The 17,700-nt window shown below is 40.2% G+C and overlaps 1 protein-coding gene across 5 annotated transcripts in view; it reads left to right on the top strand.

Annotated features, from left to right (window-relative positions):
- The window catches only part of SV2B (synaptic vesicle glycoprotein 2B), a 260,779-nt gene extending 243,741 nt beyond the window's left edge, over window positions 1-17,038 (top strand). For all 5 annotated transcript variants that reach the window (XM_073653294.1, XM_073653292.1, XM_073653295.1 and 2 more), the window contains 3 exons: window positions 2,274-2,474; window positions 5,449-5,608; window positions 9,709-17,038. In XM_073653294.1, the coding sequence (XP_073509395.1) occupies window positions 2,274-2,474; window positions 5,449-5,608; window positions 9,709-9,892 (545 nt within the window). In that variant the 3' untranslated portion in view covers window positions 9,893-17,038. The remainder of the gene's footprint in view (window positions 1-2,273; window positions 2,475-5,448; window positions 5,609-9,708) is intronic.
- The last annotated feature ends 662 nt before the right edge of the window (window positions 17,039-17,700 follow it).

A 17,700-nucleotide genomic window follows, 5' to 3' on the forward strand; every position in this document is an offset into this window, starting at 1 on the left:
CTTTCTTACATATTTTGAGAAACAGACAAACAGAGTAATTAATGGCCAACATAGATCTGATGCAGACAGGAGCAGGGGGGCTCTGTGGATCAGGTCCCGCTATGTGTCTGTTTTCTCACCGGAAGAAGGAGCACAGCACGTAGAAGTTCTTCTGTTCTAAAACCTAAAACTTAACGAAACCCAGACAGACCCCATATTAAACCACAGGATCCCTCTGCTTCCTTGTATGGAAGGAGTTATGTAACAAATCTGTTTTGGACATGATTCTATTGTCTGGTCTTAAAAACGGAACAGACACATGGAGTTACTGAACTGAAGCGTAAACCTAGCTTAGCAGTAAAATTGGCATTTGTGCGCAGAACTGTTTTTGGAAATCTATTAGGCCACATTCAGACACGGTGGAATTACTATGCTTTTGCATGCAGATTCTGCACAATGCAGTACAATGTCTGACATCGAAGCATGTTGTCGATATTCATTTTGTGAGAATGTGCAGCCGTGGTAACGTATATTGTGAAATCCATAGTAAATCTGCAGCATAATCCCTGGCAAAGTGTCTGCGGAAAGAGAAAGTGACCTGCACCTAATTCCAGAATGGGGGTCCTCCTCCGTTCCGATCGGTGCCGGAGCTGCAGTGACACGAGACATGGCCATGCTGCTATGAGATTTCTGAATACTCCCCAGCAAGCGCGCTCATCTATAACCTGTGTTGAAATATCAGTGAATGGAGAGAGTTTGCTCATGCACTGCCACTTCTATTGTCACTATGGTGAGGAACCAGCTGGAGTTGGGGATCTGGGGACCACCGCTCTATAAATAGGTGGCACCCACATCTATTAGATATAGATTAAATTTAAGGGCTGAAAAAAACTTTAAATAAGCCATAGGAACTAGTGATGAGTGAGCATGCTCGTTACTTGAAATTTAAGAGCATGCTCGTATGCTCGCCGAGTATCTTCAGCATACTCGGGTTTTATGTTTTAGTCACTCCGTGCTCATGATTTGCGACTGTTCGACGGCTTTAATACATGTGAGGAATACCTATTTCTTAGGCATTCCTTACATGTATTAAAGCTGTCAAACAGTCGCAAATCATGAGCACGGAGTGACTAAAACATAACACCGAGCACCGCTGAAGATACTCTGTGAGCACCTGAGCATGCTCGCCAAAAGGGTTAACAGAACATACTCGCTCATCACTAATAGGAACCTATTAGTCAGGCAAATTTATTTGAGAGGAATTTAATTTTATTAAAATTTTATAAAAATCAATATTCTCCAGAACGTATATTTTTTATAATTTGCTGTGCATAAATTCAACAAGATGGTGGCTGGCCGGCAATTTGCTAAACCATAGAGGGCCGGCTAATATAAAAAAAATAAATAAAAACTAATACTCATCTCACCGTTCACCTCCCTGCCACTTCCAACATACAATCTACACTGTAGGGTCTCTTCAAGCTAGGTCAGGACGATGTGACTTCAGGAGGTGCACCGCAACCTTACTATATGGGCACTCTAGACTGTGACGTCTGATGTGACTAGGCTCATGTGCAAGGACATCCTAGATCTAGTGGCAGCTGGAAGCACCGACAGCAGAGGTGATCGGTGAGATGTGTATTGATTGCTTTTTTTATTCTGTTTTTTACATCTTACGTTTATTATGTTCTGGGGTCTCTCCAGACCCCAAAAGCACAATAAGAGGCATTGAATTTGCTGAGAATAAATTAGCTGCAAATTGAATTTCCCAGAAAAATCTGCAGGATTCAAATACGCCAAGTAGTTGATTCTCGTCAGATCCGCTCATCTCTAGAACCTAGGTACTTTCACAGATCTGGACTGTGAAGTTCCTGGGCACCAAGGTTCATAAGTGTCTTCATAAGAGCCTGGGTACGACTGCTCCCCCTGCACCTCTGTTCACTATGCCTCTGTTCCTTTATTCTTGTGATTGGCAGAGTGCCAAGAGGTTGCCATACTAATGTTATAGTATATACTAATGATATCCTTTAACATTGCTACATGGCATTACCCGTTTAGCGATTTACCTGCCATAACGATTTATTGGTCAAAAAGATCTAAAGATTTCATGATTCACAATGAAATCAAATCCTTAGTAAACATATTCATCGTAATCTCATTGGAAAGCTGGCAGATCCCATCAGTCCACTAGCATGCAAAATTATCGGAGATACTGATTTGGGAGTCCTGTAATAATGAACCATTTATATCTGACGTTCTTCATGCTCACGAATGTCTACATGTTTGTTATACAGATCTCCATGAGCACAGATTCATTGATTGCACGTTAGTGAACAGCACATTCTCTAATCATAAAGAAGACTGTGATATTGACTTTGAAGCAGATAATGATTTCCTGATTTACCTGGTCAGTTTTCTGGGGAGCTTGTCTGTACTGCCTGGAAATATCATCTCTGCTCTCCTGATGGATAAAATTGGAAGGATAAGAATGATAGGTGAGTGTCCAAAATGAAGCTAGTTTGGAGCAAAGATCGAGTTGTGCCCAGGAAGAGTAACAAGAGCCACACAGAACCGATTGCAGAATACCCCAAATGGTATCACATCCATTAACATGCCAATAGGGACTGCCTCACAATTTGCCACAGATCATGAAGAACAACCCACTCTAATGTGTTCTCCTTTATTTCCCATATCTGTGTGTTACTTCTCAAACTTATGTAAACTGGAAACGTCAGGAATTTGAGCAGTGTTACAGTGGTGGCCAAAAGTATTGGCACCCCTGCAATTCTGTCAGATAATCCTCAGTTTGTTCCTGAAAATGATTGCAATCACTAATTCTTTGGTATTATTATCTTCATTTAATTTGTCTTCAATGAAAAAACACAAAAAGAATTGTCCTAAAGCCAAATTGGATACAATTCCACACCAAACCTAAAAAAGGGGGTGGACAAAAGTATTGGCACTGTTTGAAAAATCATGTGATGCTTCTCTAATTCGTGTAATTAACAGCACCTGTAACTTACCTGTGGCACCTAACAGGTGTTGGCAATAACTAAATCACACTTGCAGCCAGTTAACATGGATTAAAGTTGACTCCACCTCTGCCCTGTGTCCTTGTGTGTACCACATTGAGCATGGAGAAAAGAAAGAAGACCAAAGAACTGTCTGAGGACTTGAGAAACCAAATTGTGAGGAAGCATGAGCAATCTCAAGGCTACAAGTCCATCTCCAAAGACCTGAATGTTCCTGTGTCTTCTGTGCGCAGTGTCATCAAGAAGTTTAAAGCCCATGGCACTGTGGCTAACCTCCCTAGATGTGGACGGAAAAGAAAAATTGACGAGAGATTTCAACGCAAGATTGTGCGGAAGGTGGATAAAGAACCTCGACTAACATCCAAACAAGTTCAAGCTGCCCTGCAGTCCGAGGGTACAACAGTGTCAACCCGTACTATCCGTCGGCGTCTGAATGAAAAGGGACTGTATGGTAGGATACCCAGGAAGACCCCACTTCTTACCCCGAGACATAACAAAGCCAGGCTGGAGTTTGCCAAAACTTACCTGAGAAAGCCTAAAACGTTTTGGAAGAATGTTCTCTGGTCAGATGAGACAAAAGTAGAGCTTTTTGGCAAAAAGCATCAACATAGAGTGTACAGGAAAAAAAAAGAGGCATTCAAAGAAAAGAACACGGTCCCTACAGTCAAACATGGCGGAGGTTCCCTGATGTTTTGGAGTTGCTTAGCTGCCTCTGGCACTGGACTGCTTGACCGTGTGCATGGCATTATGAAGTCTGAAGACTACCAACAAATTTTGCAGCATAATGTAGGGCCCAGTGTGAGAAAGCTGGGTCTCCCTCAGAGGTCATGGGTCTTGCAGCAGGACAATGACCCAAAACACACTTACAAAAGCACTATAAAATGGTTTGAGAGAAAGCACTGGAGACTTCTAAGGTGGCCAGAAATGAGTCCAGACCTGAATCCCATAGAACACCTGTGGAGAGATCTCAAAATGGCAGTTTGGAGAAGGCACCCTTCAGATATCAGGGACCTGGAGCAGTTTGCCAAAGAAGAATGGTCTACAATTCCAGCAGAGCATTGTAAGAAACTCATTGATGGTTACCGGAAGCGGTTGTTCGCAGTTATTTTGGCTAAAGGTTGTGCAACCAAGTATTAGGCTGAGGGTGCCAATACTTTTGTCTGGCCCATTTTTGGAGTTTTGTGTGAAATGATCAATGATTTGATTTTTGCTTCATTCTCTTTTGTGTTTTTTCCTTGCAAGCAAATTAAATGAAGAGAATAATACCAAAGAATTTGTGATTGCAATCATTTTCATGAAGAAACTGAGTATTATCTGACAGAATTGCAGGGGTGCCAATACTTTTGGCCACCACTGTAGGTTGGGTACACATTATGTTTCTTCTCTTTATCCATGACCCCAAAAATGGGATTCATACATGTTAGGCCCCCTTCACACGTCCGTGTTTCCGGTACGTGTGACATCTGTCTTTCCACATACTGGAGACACGTACACATGCACACCCATTATAATCTATAGGGTTATGCACATGTGTGTGTTTTACCGGCAGCACGGATCACATGGATCCATACAAATCTATGGGTCCGTGGAAAACACGTAACGGACATGGATGACATCCGTGTGACATCGGTGTGACATCGGTGTATTATGTGCCGGAATATAATACATTCAAGAAATTACAGATTTTTAGATAATGTGCAAAGATAATAGATAGATAGATAGATAGATAGATAGATAGTAGTGTGGAGCGAGTATGTTCGGTTAACCCTTTCGGCGAGTATACTTGGGCGAGCTCCGAGTATTTACAGCTGCTCGGTGATATGTTTGAATCACTCCCGTGTGCATGATTTGCGACTGTTTGACAGCTTTAATACATGTGAGGAATGCGAAAGAAACAAGCATTCCTCACATGTATGAAAGCTGTCAAACAGTCGCTAATCATGCACATGGGAGCAATTCAAACAAATCACTGAGTACGCTGAAGATACTCGGCACTCACCCGAGTATACTCGCCAAAAGAGTTAACAGAACATGCTCGCTCATCACTAATAGATAGATATACAGATACATACTATAGATAGATATACAGATAGATAGATACATATGATAAATAGATAGATAGATGATAGATAGATAGATAGATGATAGATAGATAGATAGACAGATAGATAGATAGATATACAGATAGATAGATACATATGATAGATAGATAGATAGATAGATAGACAGATAGATAGATACATATGATAGATAGATAGATGATAGATAGATAGATAGATAGATAGATAGATAGATAGATAGATAGATAGATAGATAGATAGATAGATGATGGTGTCTTATTTGTGGTTTCCACGGGACACAAAATAAAGGAAGCATGGTAGATAAGCAACGAGCAATCTTTGGTGAATATAACATTCCATCTTGTGTTCTCTTCCAGCCGGCTCTATGCTGATATCTGCGGTTTGCTGTTTCTTCCTGTTCTTTGGTAACAGTGAATCTGCCATGATTGGCTGGCAGTGCCTGTTCTGTGGCACCAGTATAGCGGCATGGAATGCCCTGGATGTTATTACTGTGGAGCTTTACCCTACAAATAAAAGGTACTAGAATCTGTTCTCTTTGTTCAGGTGTAAACCCATGTTGTATCCACGAAAATGAACGTTATTTAACAATTTGGTAGGAAGTAGATGTATAGCGTAGGTGCTCAACCTGTTTTGGTCCAAGGGGGACACATTGTCCTACTGAACCAATCCAGGGACAGCACTAAAAATTAAAGGGGTGCTACCTTCTATGACATTTCTGGCATATCGAAAGTATATACAATAAATGTCTAATAGGTAAAAATTCTACTTACCTCCAAAAATCAGCACTCTAATAATACCTTCCCAGCTTTTTGGACGAGGATTTAGAAATAGCTTCTGCACCCAAATCCACAAAAATATGCCAAATACTCTTTGAAAAAGTTTTTGACTGATTTTAATAGGAAAAGCTCATTTTTAGTGCATACTGTGCTGTTTTTTTTTCACATTATTTTGAAAATTTCCCAATAAAACCAGCTGAAAACTTATACGAAGAGTATGTGAAGCATTTTTAAATGTGGATTGCCAGTAAAATCCGCTTCTATATTCTCATAAAAAAACTAATGATGATGAATGAACATGGCTCTCTACAATAGGTGATGGGTTTTTGCTTTCTGCTTAATGTTTCACAACTCCCATAAACTGCAGTGGAGCCACAGACATGGAGGGGCACCTGTTTAATTCACATACTGCTTTCTGGAGTGCCCCATTCTCCTAATGTTTGAGGCATTGAGAAATCTCTACACAGTGCACCATAAGTACTTGCCAGTCCCTGCTCCTCCGCTGCTGTCACTACTCTTCTGTATGTGGCTGCCCACATATAGTTAACCTGTCAGTCAAACATTGTCCCGTCCATATGGTTGTGGTGGGTCACACAGATTGGCGTCACGGTCTGCATGTGGACCACAGGCAGCAGGTTGTGACGAAAAGACATTTACATATTAAAATCATTATCCTGCATTTAACAGAAAATTTAGATTTAAACTTATAGTGAACACCATCCTTTATAAACCGACTCAAGTGCGATCACAAAATAACGGAGATAAAACACCAAAACATCAGCCTATAACTTCCTACAAAATGCAAACTAACCACCCTGAAGAGAACAATCTGGTTTTCTAGCCTTGCCATGCGTGTGCCATACCCTAGGTGTATCCTTTCCCTGACATCTGCCTCTAGAGAGAGTGAAGAAACCCCCATAAATGGTTCGCTATTCATTGAAGGCATTTGTTGACATTGATTTAAAGAGGTTATCCTCTACTTTTTCATTGCTGATCTATCCCTAGGATAGGTCACCAATGTCTGATCAGTCAGGGTCCGACACCCAGCACCTCCGCCGATCAGCTGTTAACAGTGTCAGAGGCAGCGGCCGCCTACCGGAAGTGCTCCTTTGCGAAGCTGCTCTTTTTGGTACGTCATGCTTTAAATAAAGCTGCTTTGTTTTTGTTACATCCTGGTATTTGACAAAACTTTATTGACATACACTACCGTTCAAAAGTTTCGGGTCACCCAGACAATTTGCTGTTTTCCATGAAAACTCATACTTTTATTTATCAAATGAGTTGCAAAATGATTAGAAAGTATAGTCCAGACATTAACAAGGTTAGAAATAATGATTTTTTATTAGAAAGAATAATTTTCTCCTTCAAACTTTGCTTTCGTCAAAGAATGCCCCCTTTGCAGCTAATACAGCATTGCAGACCTTTGGCATTCTAGCTTTTAATTTGCTGAGGTAATCTTGAGAAATTTCACCCCATGCTTCCTGAAGCCCCTCCCACAAGTTGGATTGGCTTGATGGGCACTTTTTGCATACCATACGGTCAAGCTGCTCCCACAACAGCTCAATGGGGTTGATATCTGGTGACTGCTCTGGCCACTCCATTACAGATAGAATACCAGCTGCCTCCTTCTTTCCTAAATAGTTGATGAATAATTTGGAGGTGTGCTTTGGGTCATTGTCCTGTTGTAGGATGAAATTGGCTCCAATCAAGCCCTGTCCACAGGGTATGGCATGGCGTTGCAAAATGGAGTGATAGCCTTCCTCATTCAAAATCCCATTTACCTTGTACAAATCTCCCACTTTACCAGCACCAAAGCAACCCCAGACCATCACATTACCTCCACCATGCTTGACAGATGGCGTCAGGCACTCTTCCAGCATCTTTTCAGCTGTTCTGTGGCTCACAAATGTTCTTCTGTGTGATCCAAACAACTCAAACTTTGATTCGTCTGTCCATAAAACTTTGTTCCAATCTTCCTCTGTCCAATGTCTGTGTTCTTTTGCCCATATTAATCTTTTCCTTTTATTAGCCAGTCTCAGATATGGCTTTTTCTTTTCCACTTTGACCTGAAGGCCAGCATCCCGGAGTCGCCTCTTCACTGTAGACGTTGACACTGGCGTTTTGCGTGTACTATTTAATGAAGCTGCCAGTTGAGGAGCTGTGAGGCGTTGATTTCTCAAACTAGAGACTCTAATGTACTTGTCTTGTTGCTCAGTTCTGCAGCGGGGCCTCCCACTTCTCTTTTTACTTTGGTTAGAGCCTGTTTGTGCTCTCCTCTGAAGGGAGCAGTACACACCGTTGTAGGAAATCTTCAGTTTCTTGGCAATCTCTCGCATGGAATAGCCTTCATTTCTAAGAACAAGAATAGACTGTTGAGTTTCACATGAAAGTTCTCTTTTTCTGGCCATTTTGAGAGTTTCATAGAACAAACAAATGCAATGCTCAAGATTCTCAACTAGCTCAAAGGAAGGTCAATTTTATAGCTTCTCAAATCAGCCAAACCGTTTTCAGCTGGGCTAACATACTTGTGCTAGGGTTTTCTAGGGTTTTCTAAACATCCATTAGCCTTCTTACACAGTTAGCAACTACAATGTACCATTAAAACACTGGAGTGGCGTTTGTTGGAAATGGGCCTCTATACACCTATGTAGAGATACTGCAATAAAAACAAGACGTTTGCAGCTAGAATAGTCATTTACCACATTAACAATGTATAGAGTATATTTCTGATTCATTTAATGCTAGCTTCATTAAAAAAAATGTGCTTTTCTTTCAAAAATAATGAAATTTCTAAATGACCCCAAACTTTTGAACGGTAGTTTACTTAGGTACGGATTACTTTTATTTTTACCGCGGAAACGTATGTGCGTTTTTTACCTGCGGAATTTCCACATCTAATGCAAGACTATGGGGAAATTCTGCACAGAAAATGCAGCTTACCCACAAGAGACAGTGACATGCTGCGGATTTGAAACACTCACCACAGGTCAGTTTAAGATAAGTTAAAAAGAAGCACTGTGGGCATGATATTTCTATAAACCCCATTCACTTTTCTGGTACTGTAAGATGCTGCGTTTTTTTATGCAGCAAAAATATGCAGCGTTAAAAGTGCACGAAAAGCTCATTGTGGGAACATAGCCTTATGCAAAAGAGTCGAGGTCTGTCAGAGAACCCTGTGCTGTAAGGTATCACTTGTTGGTCATCTGATCCAAAGGTCTCCAAGGCAAGAGTTTCAGATCAGTTGAAAATGAAAATAAGGGTTCAAAGTCTCATTAGGTTTTACTGATGCTGGGTTTAATGCGTTTTCTGCCATTGCCATAACTCCTAGGTAAGCTAAGTAAGTGACCAGCGATGTAAATACTATAACTTCAAACACTGAACCTAAAGGAAATAGAATCCTTCGTCTTTTTCTTATAGGAAACCTGTCATGTAAAAATAATGCTATTAGCCTACAGATAGGGGATTAATGTGTAGGTTAATAGCATTCTGAAGCTGCCCAGTGCCCGCATTAGAGCTGGCTGTCAGTCAGTGCTGGGACGCGGTTATAGCCGCCGCTCACTATGCACTGAGCGGTAACTGAAGCTGTGCCAGCACCATTCCTATGACTGAAAGCCTGAGGCTGCCAGGAGGAATAAAGTTCATTTACTTCCGGCAGCGGAGCTCTCAGTGTGGGCGCCAGGAAGCTTCAGAACACTATTAACCTACAAATTAACCTCATATCTGCAGGTTAATAGTATTTTTTTTTTTTACATGACAGGTTCCCTTTAAGCTCATTGGTTTGACAATATGAAATTCTGGTCATAGAGGTGTTGATTAACCCTTCTCATTTCTGATTAACAGGGCAACTGCATTTGGGATCCTGAACGGCCTGTGCAAATTGGCTGCCATTTTTGGAAACTCGATTTTTGCATCTTTTGTTGGCATAACAAAGGTGGTTCCAATTCTCATAGCATCCACTGCCCTTGTTTGTGGAGGCCTTATATCTCTTCGACTACCTGAGACCCGAGAACTTGTCCTGATGTAAAATCTTACATAGGCATAAACTACTAAGATCCCGTAACAATGGACCCAGAGTATCTGAAGATGTTCTAGTGATGGCAACTCTCTAAGACTTGTGTTGAGTGGCATCCACCACTCACTGAGCACACAATCCATGACAGTCTTCACAGCTCAAGCAACTTAAAAAGATAAAAAGTTAACCAATTCACTCCTGTATTACCTATATTCTAAACATATATATCATATGAGCGTTGCATTTAAGCTTTTTGTCTCAATGAAAAGTCATCTATAGCGGATTTATAATTTGTAGGATGTTACGGGTAAAAATCTATTTAAAGGTCTCTTAGTAATGGTAGAGTTTCTTAGCACATAGTTCATTTCCCACATAACTGTGCCGTGGTACAAAAAACAGGTTGTGGGTGATAACGTACATGCTCATCATGTAAAATATATAAATCTTGCTTCCCTCCATTACAAGGTTTCCATTTTATTTATACGACAAAACTAAGTTTAGAGCTATAAAATAGAAGAAAACAATCACTGTGAATAATTGGCCATGTATCAGTGTTTTCTGTCTGGTTGAGGGATACAAAATGATGTATATATAAGATGACATGTAAAAAACGGGATTTAAAAGGAGCAAAATTTTGTACACAGCTCTAACGAGGCAAAATAAATTCTTAAAACTGATTAGTGTTGGTGAAAATAGATTTGCAGGACGTGACCCAGCGACCGGTTTAGTAACCTTTGGCCATTGATTTGGAGCCTTGAGATCTGCTTGTATCACCTGACATCCTCGGGTCTTCATTTCATTAGCCAACCTAGTCAGCTGATCAGAAAAAGAGCTTCAGATACCATGAGGTAAGAGTTGGTCCTCAGGGGTCCCACCCAGCGGTTACAGTTTACTGACATGGCAGATGGATGGGGTCCTGCTAATCTACAGTCATGGACAAAAGTATTGAGAATGAGACAAATAGTAATTTTTCCAAAGTTTACTGCTTCATTTTTTGTAATGGCAATTTGCATATACTCCTAAATGTCAAAGAGTGATCAGCTTAACAGCAATTACTGTACTTGCAAAGTCAATATTTGCCCAGAAAATGAACTTTAACCCCCAAAACATATTTCAACATCATTGCAGTCCTGCCTTAAAAGGAGCAGCTAACATTGTTTTAGTGATTGATCCATTAACACAGGTGTGGGTGTTGATGAGGACAGGGCTGGCGATCAATCAGTCATGATTAAGTAAGAATGACATCACTGGACACTTTAAAAGGAGGCTGGTTCTTGGTATCATTGTTTCTCTTCAGTTAACCATGGTTATCTCTAAAGAAACACGTGCAGCCATCATTGTACTGCACAAAAATGGCCTAACAGGGAAGAGTATCGCAGCTACAAAGATTGCACCTCAGTCAACAATCTATCGCATCATCAAGAACTTCAAGGAAAGAGCTTCCATTGTTGTCAAAAAGGCTCCAGGGCGCCCAAGAAAGACCAGCAAGCGCCAGGACCGTATCTTAAAACTGTTTCAGCTGCGGGATCGGACTACCAGCAGTGCCGAGCTTGCTCAGGAATGGCAGCAGGCTGGTGTGAGTGCTTCCGCACGCACTGTGAGGCGGAGACTCTTTGAGCAAGGGCTGGTTTCAAGGAGGGCAGCAAAGAAGCCACTTCTCTCCAGAAAAAACATCAGGGACCGACTGATATTCTGCAAAAGGTACAGGGACTGGACTGCTGAGGACTGGGGCAAAGTTATTTTCTCTGATGAATCCCCTTTTCGATTGTTTGGGACATCTGGAAAACAGCTTATTCGGAGAAGAAGAGGTGAGCGCTACCACCAGTCTTGTCTCATGCCAACTGTAAAGCATCCTGAAACCATTCATGTGTGGGGTTGCTTCTCAGCCAAGGGAATCGGCTCACTCACAGTCTTGCCTAAAAATACAGCCATGAATAAAGAATGGTACCAGAATGTCCTCCAAGAGCAACTTCTCCCAACCATCCAAGAGCAGTTTGGCACCCAACAATGCCTTTTCCAGCATGATGGAGCACCTTGCCATAAAGCAAAGGTGATAACTAAATGGCTCATGGAACAAAACATAGAGATTTTGGGTCCATGACCTGGAAACTCCCCAGATCTTAATCCCATTGAGAACTTGTGGTCAATCATCAAGAGACGGGTGGACAAACAAAAACCAACAAATTCTGGCAAAATGCAAGCATTGATTATGCAAGAATGGACTGCTATCAGTCAGGATTTGGTCCAAAAGTTGATTGAGAGCATGCCAGGGAGAATTACAGAGGTCTTGAAGAAGAAGGGGCAACACTGCAAATATTGACTTGCTGCATTAACCCATTCTAACTGTCAATATAACCTATTGGTACTCATAATATGATTGCAATTATATTTCTGTATGTGATATAAACATCAGACAAACACTAATAAAAACCAGAGGCCAGCAGATCATATGAAAATATAATTTTGGTGTCATTCTCAAAACTTTTGGCCATGACTGTATTCACACCAACTCTACCACTGATGTCTACAGAGCTCAATTTATAGTAATTTTTTCTATGGTATATTCGCGCATGGTAAGAATTAAAAAAATAAATCTGCCACAAGAAAGAGATAAGTTCTGCACTAAATTGTGTGGATGTTGTTGCCCTACATTTACCATAGACCACATTGCAACTGGTGAAATCTATGAAGAACACCTTCAGCATAAATTGACATGTCGCAAAAGTCAAAACTCATAGAATCGGTAAATTTACTCTGTAGACTTTTCATTAACAATGCTGTCTGAACAGGCCAGGGGAAAAATCTGTAGCATATTTGACCCATGTGGTCATACCCTTAAATTTTCTTCAGGCCTTTGTTTTTTATACTATCATTTTTTACTCAATCAGTTCTTTGGAAGCTTTCGTCTCTAAATCTAAGGACCGCATCAGAAGTCTCCTAACCAATTATTGCTCAATTGTGTTCATTTCTAATGTAATTTTCAACTACACAGTTTTGTATATTTTCACTCGAATATTTGAATAATTCTCATGGTTAGATTTTATGCATGAAATTCTGGTCATTGAGAGGGACCAGGTCCGAACCAAACTAGTCATTATCCCTGCCATATTGCTGCCATGAAAACCATTGCGTGCATGCAGATAATAGCTTAGAAAGAATCTATAAGGTTAGAATCACAGAGTTTTTGAAGACGATTTCTAATTGATTGAGCTTTAAAATCCACAACAAAATCCACTTCAAATATGCTTTGAATTCTCTTCCTATTCATATCATAGAAAAGCCAATTTGCAGTTCTATTTTTCGAACAAAAGTTTTTGGAGAAAAAGAAAAAAAGAAGTGATGTCAAGTCAAAAAGCTACAAAATACCACGTGGAAAAAAACACTTCAAAACCCAAAAAGTGGATTCCTCCTAAAAACTTGTTGGATTATTCTGTCTCTAGAAACCCTGTGTGAAAATACCGTCAGGGTCGCTACATATGTTCATATAGCTATTAATTTAAAATTAACAGTACAGTATAATTTGATGACAGTTTATGTCCCATAACTCCATTTCTAAGCAGGCAATTGCTGAATGCATAATACATAGTGTTGGTAACAAAATAAAAAAAACTGAATTAATAGCACAAAAGAAATAAGCACAATAAAGTCATTTTTCAACACTGCCAGTTAATATCTCTGTTTTGCCACGGACCAAATTTTAGTGGCAAAAAATGCTGAAGTGGAAGATGTACATTTTATTTCTTTACTGTGTTTTTAATATTTGGCTATGTGTAATTTCACGTGGAAAAAAATCATATTTTATATATCCTATTGGAAATGTATAAAAATGGTGCAAAGGCAAATAGTGCTATTAGCGAGAGAAACTGTAAGAAGTAAATCCCCTTATTAATGGGCACATTCAGTTAGGGCACTGGCTGTTCCACACTTGATCATTGGGGATTCCACTGAAAATAGTGGGAGTTGCTTATATGTACTAAAGTTTTTGTCTACTATCTGGATAACCACTTTTTAAATGACGTAGTCCCCATTGAAAAATATAACTAATATATACTCACTTCCCACACATGTTCATGTGACATTTTTACGCCACATGTGCCCCTGGATCTGATCAGTGGCCACTAATTAGGCTGCTGTGCCCTCCCTTCTTCCACTTGTCCGAAGTTCTTCTGAAGGTAGTGAGAGTGCTGTGGCCCCAAAATGGCCACTGATTTCTTGGAGGGCTCATGTGGTATACCAATGTCCATCGCTGACATCCCTGGAACGACGCCAATGTGGGATGTGAGTATATGTTCTTCTTATATAACAAAGGGAACTACTTCATTTTAAAAGGGGTGGTGGACAAACCCTCCCTCTACTATCTATATGCCAGTTTTCTCCTCAATCTCTTTTTGTAACCTTTCTGTAAATCTAGTCTTATTATCCAATGGGGCGTGATCCAAAAGATCTCAACAGAGGAGAGTTGAGGACGATACCCCCTTGACTAACAAAACTGCATTTATATACAAGGAAGAAGGGGCCATATTTCATGATCGGGGAGGTGTAGGAGCAATAAAGCAGCCATGATAAATTTGGGAGAACAGCAGCATTTAGATCAGGAAAAATAAATGACATATTTATGGCAGATGACAAGCCCTCTTTAATGCCATGTATCAAAATTAGCTACATTATACTGTATTTTTGGTAAAAGTTTTTTTTTTTTTATTAGATATTTTATTTTATCAGCGCAGGTTCTGGATTTCTTCCTTCTTACTAAACTGCGCATTAACTAATTAGAAGTAAAAGTCTGTACAAGTGTCATTCCCGTCACCGTGTCTACCAGTGACCTGCTCGCAGACATTTCCAGGCATTAGGCTGTGATTGATGAGGTCTGTAGGTGTTTGTTAGCCATGTCACAATGAATTTTACATGGATCAAGCACTAGACAGCGAAATTGGACCTTTGCCTGATCTGGCACTGCAGGGCTCCCATCTAAGTGACGGAGCACAGGGAGAAGTGTTTCCCGAGACAAATCTTGAAGACTCCATTCATTAAATGCACTTGCCTGCTCTGTTCATGCAAATAGAAAGTATGTATTTCATTATATAGTATCCATTATTATCCAAAAATGTAAAAAGCACTGAATCTCTGTGCAGAACACAATAGTGCATAAGCCTAGATCCTAGTTGACTTTTATATGTTATAAACTTTTACTGAATTCCATTCAGTTACAAAGGCCTTTATCTATATTAAGGGATGTGTTACAAGCTAACATTTGTATGAAATAATTCCAAATGCATCTATTAATAATTGCTATAATAAGGAGCAGTTATAGGGCACCCATAGAAATTCAATCACTCATACAGCCTTAGGCTACGTTCCCACGGTGAGCTTTTCGTGAGTTTCTGATGTTGCACCATTTCTGCACCTATTAAGTAAAATAGGTTACTTGCATTTTTTCGAGTGTAAAAGCTCACCCACCAAAACCTCATCGTGGGAACCTTGTATGGCTGCATAAGAAAATGTGCAGCGTTTCATTGCCTGTCCTTATATGAAAGGTATTCTGCCCTAGAACGATGTACCCTTAGGTGGTCAGAGTCAGACTCTCCATAGGTACAGCGGTCACAGCTGCACAATGGGCCCAAAATATAATTTAAATAGGGTACCTAGGTTCAAAATTACTGATCGATATGAAAGATTGACTAGCTAGTCATAGTCAGGAGTAAGGAGCTTTATTATGAGCCACTCACTTTTGATAAATTAGCTGTTAAACAGAAGGGGGCTCACATATTATTTTCGCCCAGTGCCCGCCTACCGTATGTGTCCTGAAGGTAACAATGATTGGCCACAGCTCAGCAATGGGGAAGAGTAGTGTCTCTGCTACAGTACAGACTCTTTCCTCATGGCCTCAATGCGCTGAATGGATAATTTTTAATGAAAGATATTAAAGGCAATCTGTCACCAGGTTTTGCTATGTAATCTCAGAGAACCATAATGTAGGAGCAGAGTCCCTGATTGCAGTGATTTGTCAATTATTGGGATGTGCTTTTTTAATATAATCAGAGTTTTATCAGCAGGAGAATATCACTACAGGACAACTGGCCTTGTGCCTGCTAGTCCAACCCCACACCCCCAGCATTGATAAGCAGCTCTCAGTCACTATACAATGTACACAGAAAGCTGTGGTGTGGGGTTATACACAGATCAACACTGAGCTCTGCTAGATCTGCAGCAGAGAAAACTGTGACTCTGTCATAACTGCTGCACCCAGTAAACTAAGTGATACATCGCTGGAATCAGGGTTTCTGTCCCTACATCATGCTGCTGTCAGATTACAAAGCAAATGTGATATATGGATTGTGTCTGACATGCTGAAACTCTGTAATGACTATTATATGACCATTTCTATGTTTCAGTTTATAATATAGGAACCTGGTCAATATTAAAGTAAACGAGATCCATAGTTGAAGAATCTCATCAGTGAGACAGATCCCCAAGCCCACATTCCCATCCAGCTGGTGTTGTAGTATCTTCTGATGGCTCCTCACCTGTATTACTGTTATACGTGCAGCTTGCGCTAGTGAGGGAAATTATAGGGTTGCTGATAAACCTTTTAATTTATGGATATACAGATTTAAAAAAAGTCATTTCTGTGTCTTTTCTGTCTAGCCTTTTGCTGGTATTTAACCACCCAGCTAAAATGCAAAATACATCTAATAAAATAGTCAATTAACTAAATGAGCTGCTTGTTCTGTGACTCTGTGATTTCTCAAACTTACAATCAATTTGACCAAAACAAGGGAGATAATTTATCAATATTACCTACAATGTATGTTTCTAGAGATGTATGTAATTCCGTATGTCTCACGGCATATTGTAAATATACCTCCATGTAGTGCTGGGCAGGCAGGCAACGTATTGCGGAGCGGTATCTTCCCTGCTTGGGCACGCACAGTTGGATACAGTTCTACCTATCTTCTGTTTTATTTAATTCAGACCATACTGCTTGGGTGAGGACTGATGTATTTCTAGTTGTGTTTTATTTATTGGTATCATTAATTTATTTGCGAAATAGATTATTCCATTTTTAATCGTTTAATTCATTGTTCTGTCATTGCGAATTCAGCTTTTAATATGGATTCATGTTCATGTATGGACCGTGCTCATTAAAACTGAACATTATACTTGCTGTCTTGTATTTGTTATTTTTAGTGTGATGTATGGAATCTACTCCTCCTTGGTCAGACCTCATCTGGAATACTGTGTCAAGTCATTTTAAAAAAGACATTGAAAAACTAGAGTAAGTTCAGAGAAGAGCTACCAGGATGGTGGACTGCAAACTATGTCCTACGAGGAATGGTTAAAGGATCTGAGAATGTTTAGCTTGCAAAAAAGAAGGCTAAGAAGAGACTTAATAGCTGTGTCCAAATATCTGAAGGGATGTCACAGTGTAGAGGGATCATCCTTATTATCATTTGCACATGGAAACACGAGAAGCCATGGAATGAAACTGAAAGGGAGAAGATACATATTAGATAATAGAAAATACTGTTTGACAGTGAGGGTGATCAATGAGTGGAACAGGCGGTCATGAGAGGTGGTGAGTAGTGTTGAGCGAATTTGTTCGGCATTTCAAATTTGCCACTCTGTCACGCAGATGTTATCTGCGTGATAGCATGGCAAATCAGAGATGTTCGTGGGCGGAACCAATTTTTTGGCGTGAACAAGACGGAAACTCCGAATACGAACATGAATTTGAAATTCGCTCAACACTAGTGGTGAGTTCTCCTTCAATGGATATCTTCAAACAAAGGCTGGACAAACATCTGTCTGAGATGGTTTAG

This window comes from Phyllobates terribilis, unplaced genomic scaffold (assembly GCF_046119375.1).
Source record: "Phyllobates terribilis strain yellow unplaced genomic scaffold, ASM4611937v1 Scaffold_11__3_contigs__length_659146591, whole genome shotgun sequence".
Taxonomy (NCBI): domain Eukaryota; kingdom Metazoa; phylum Chordata; class Amphibia; order Anura; family Dendrobatidae; genus Phyllobates; species Phyllobates terribilis.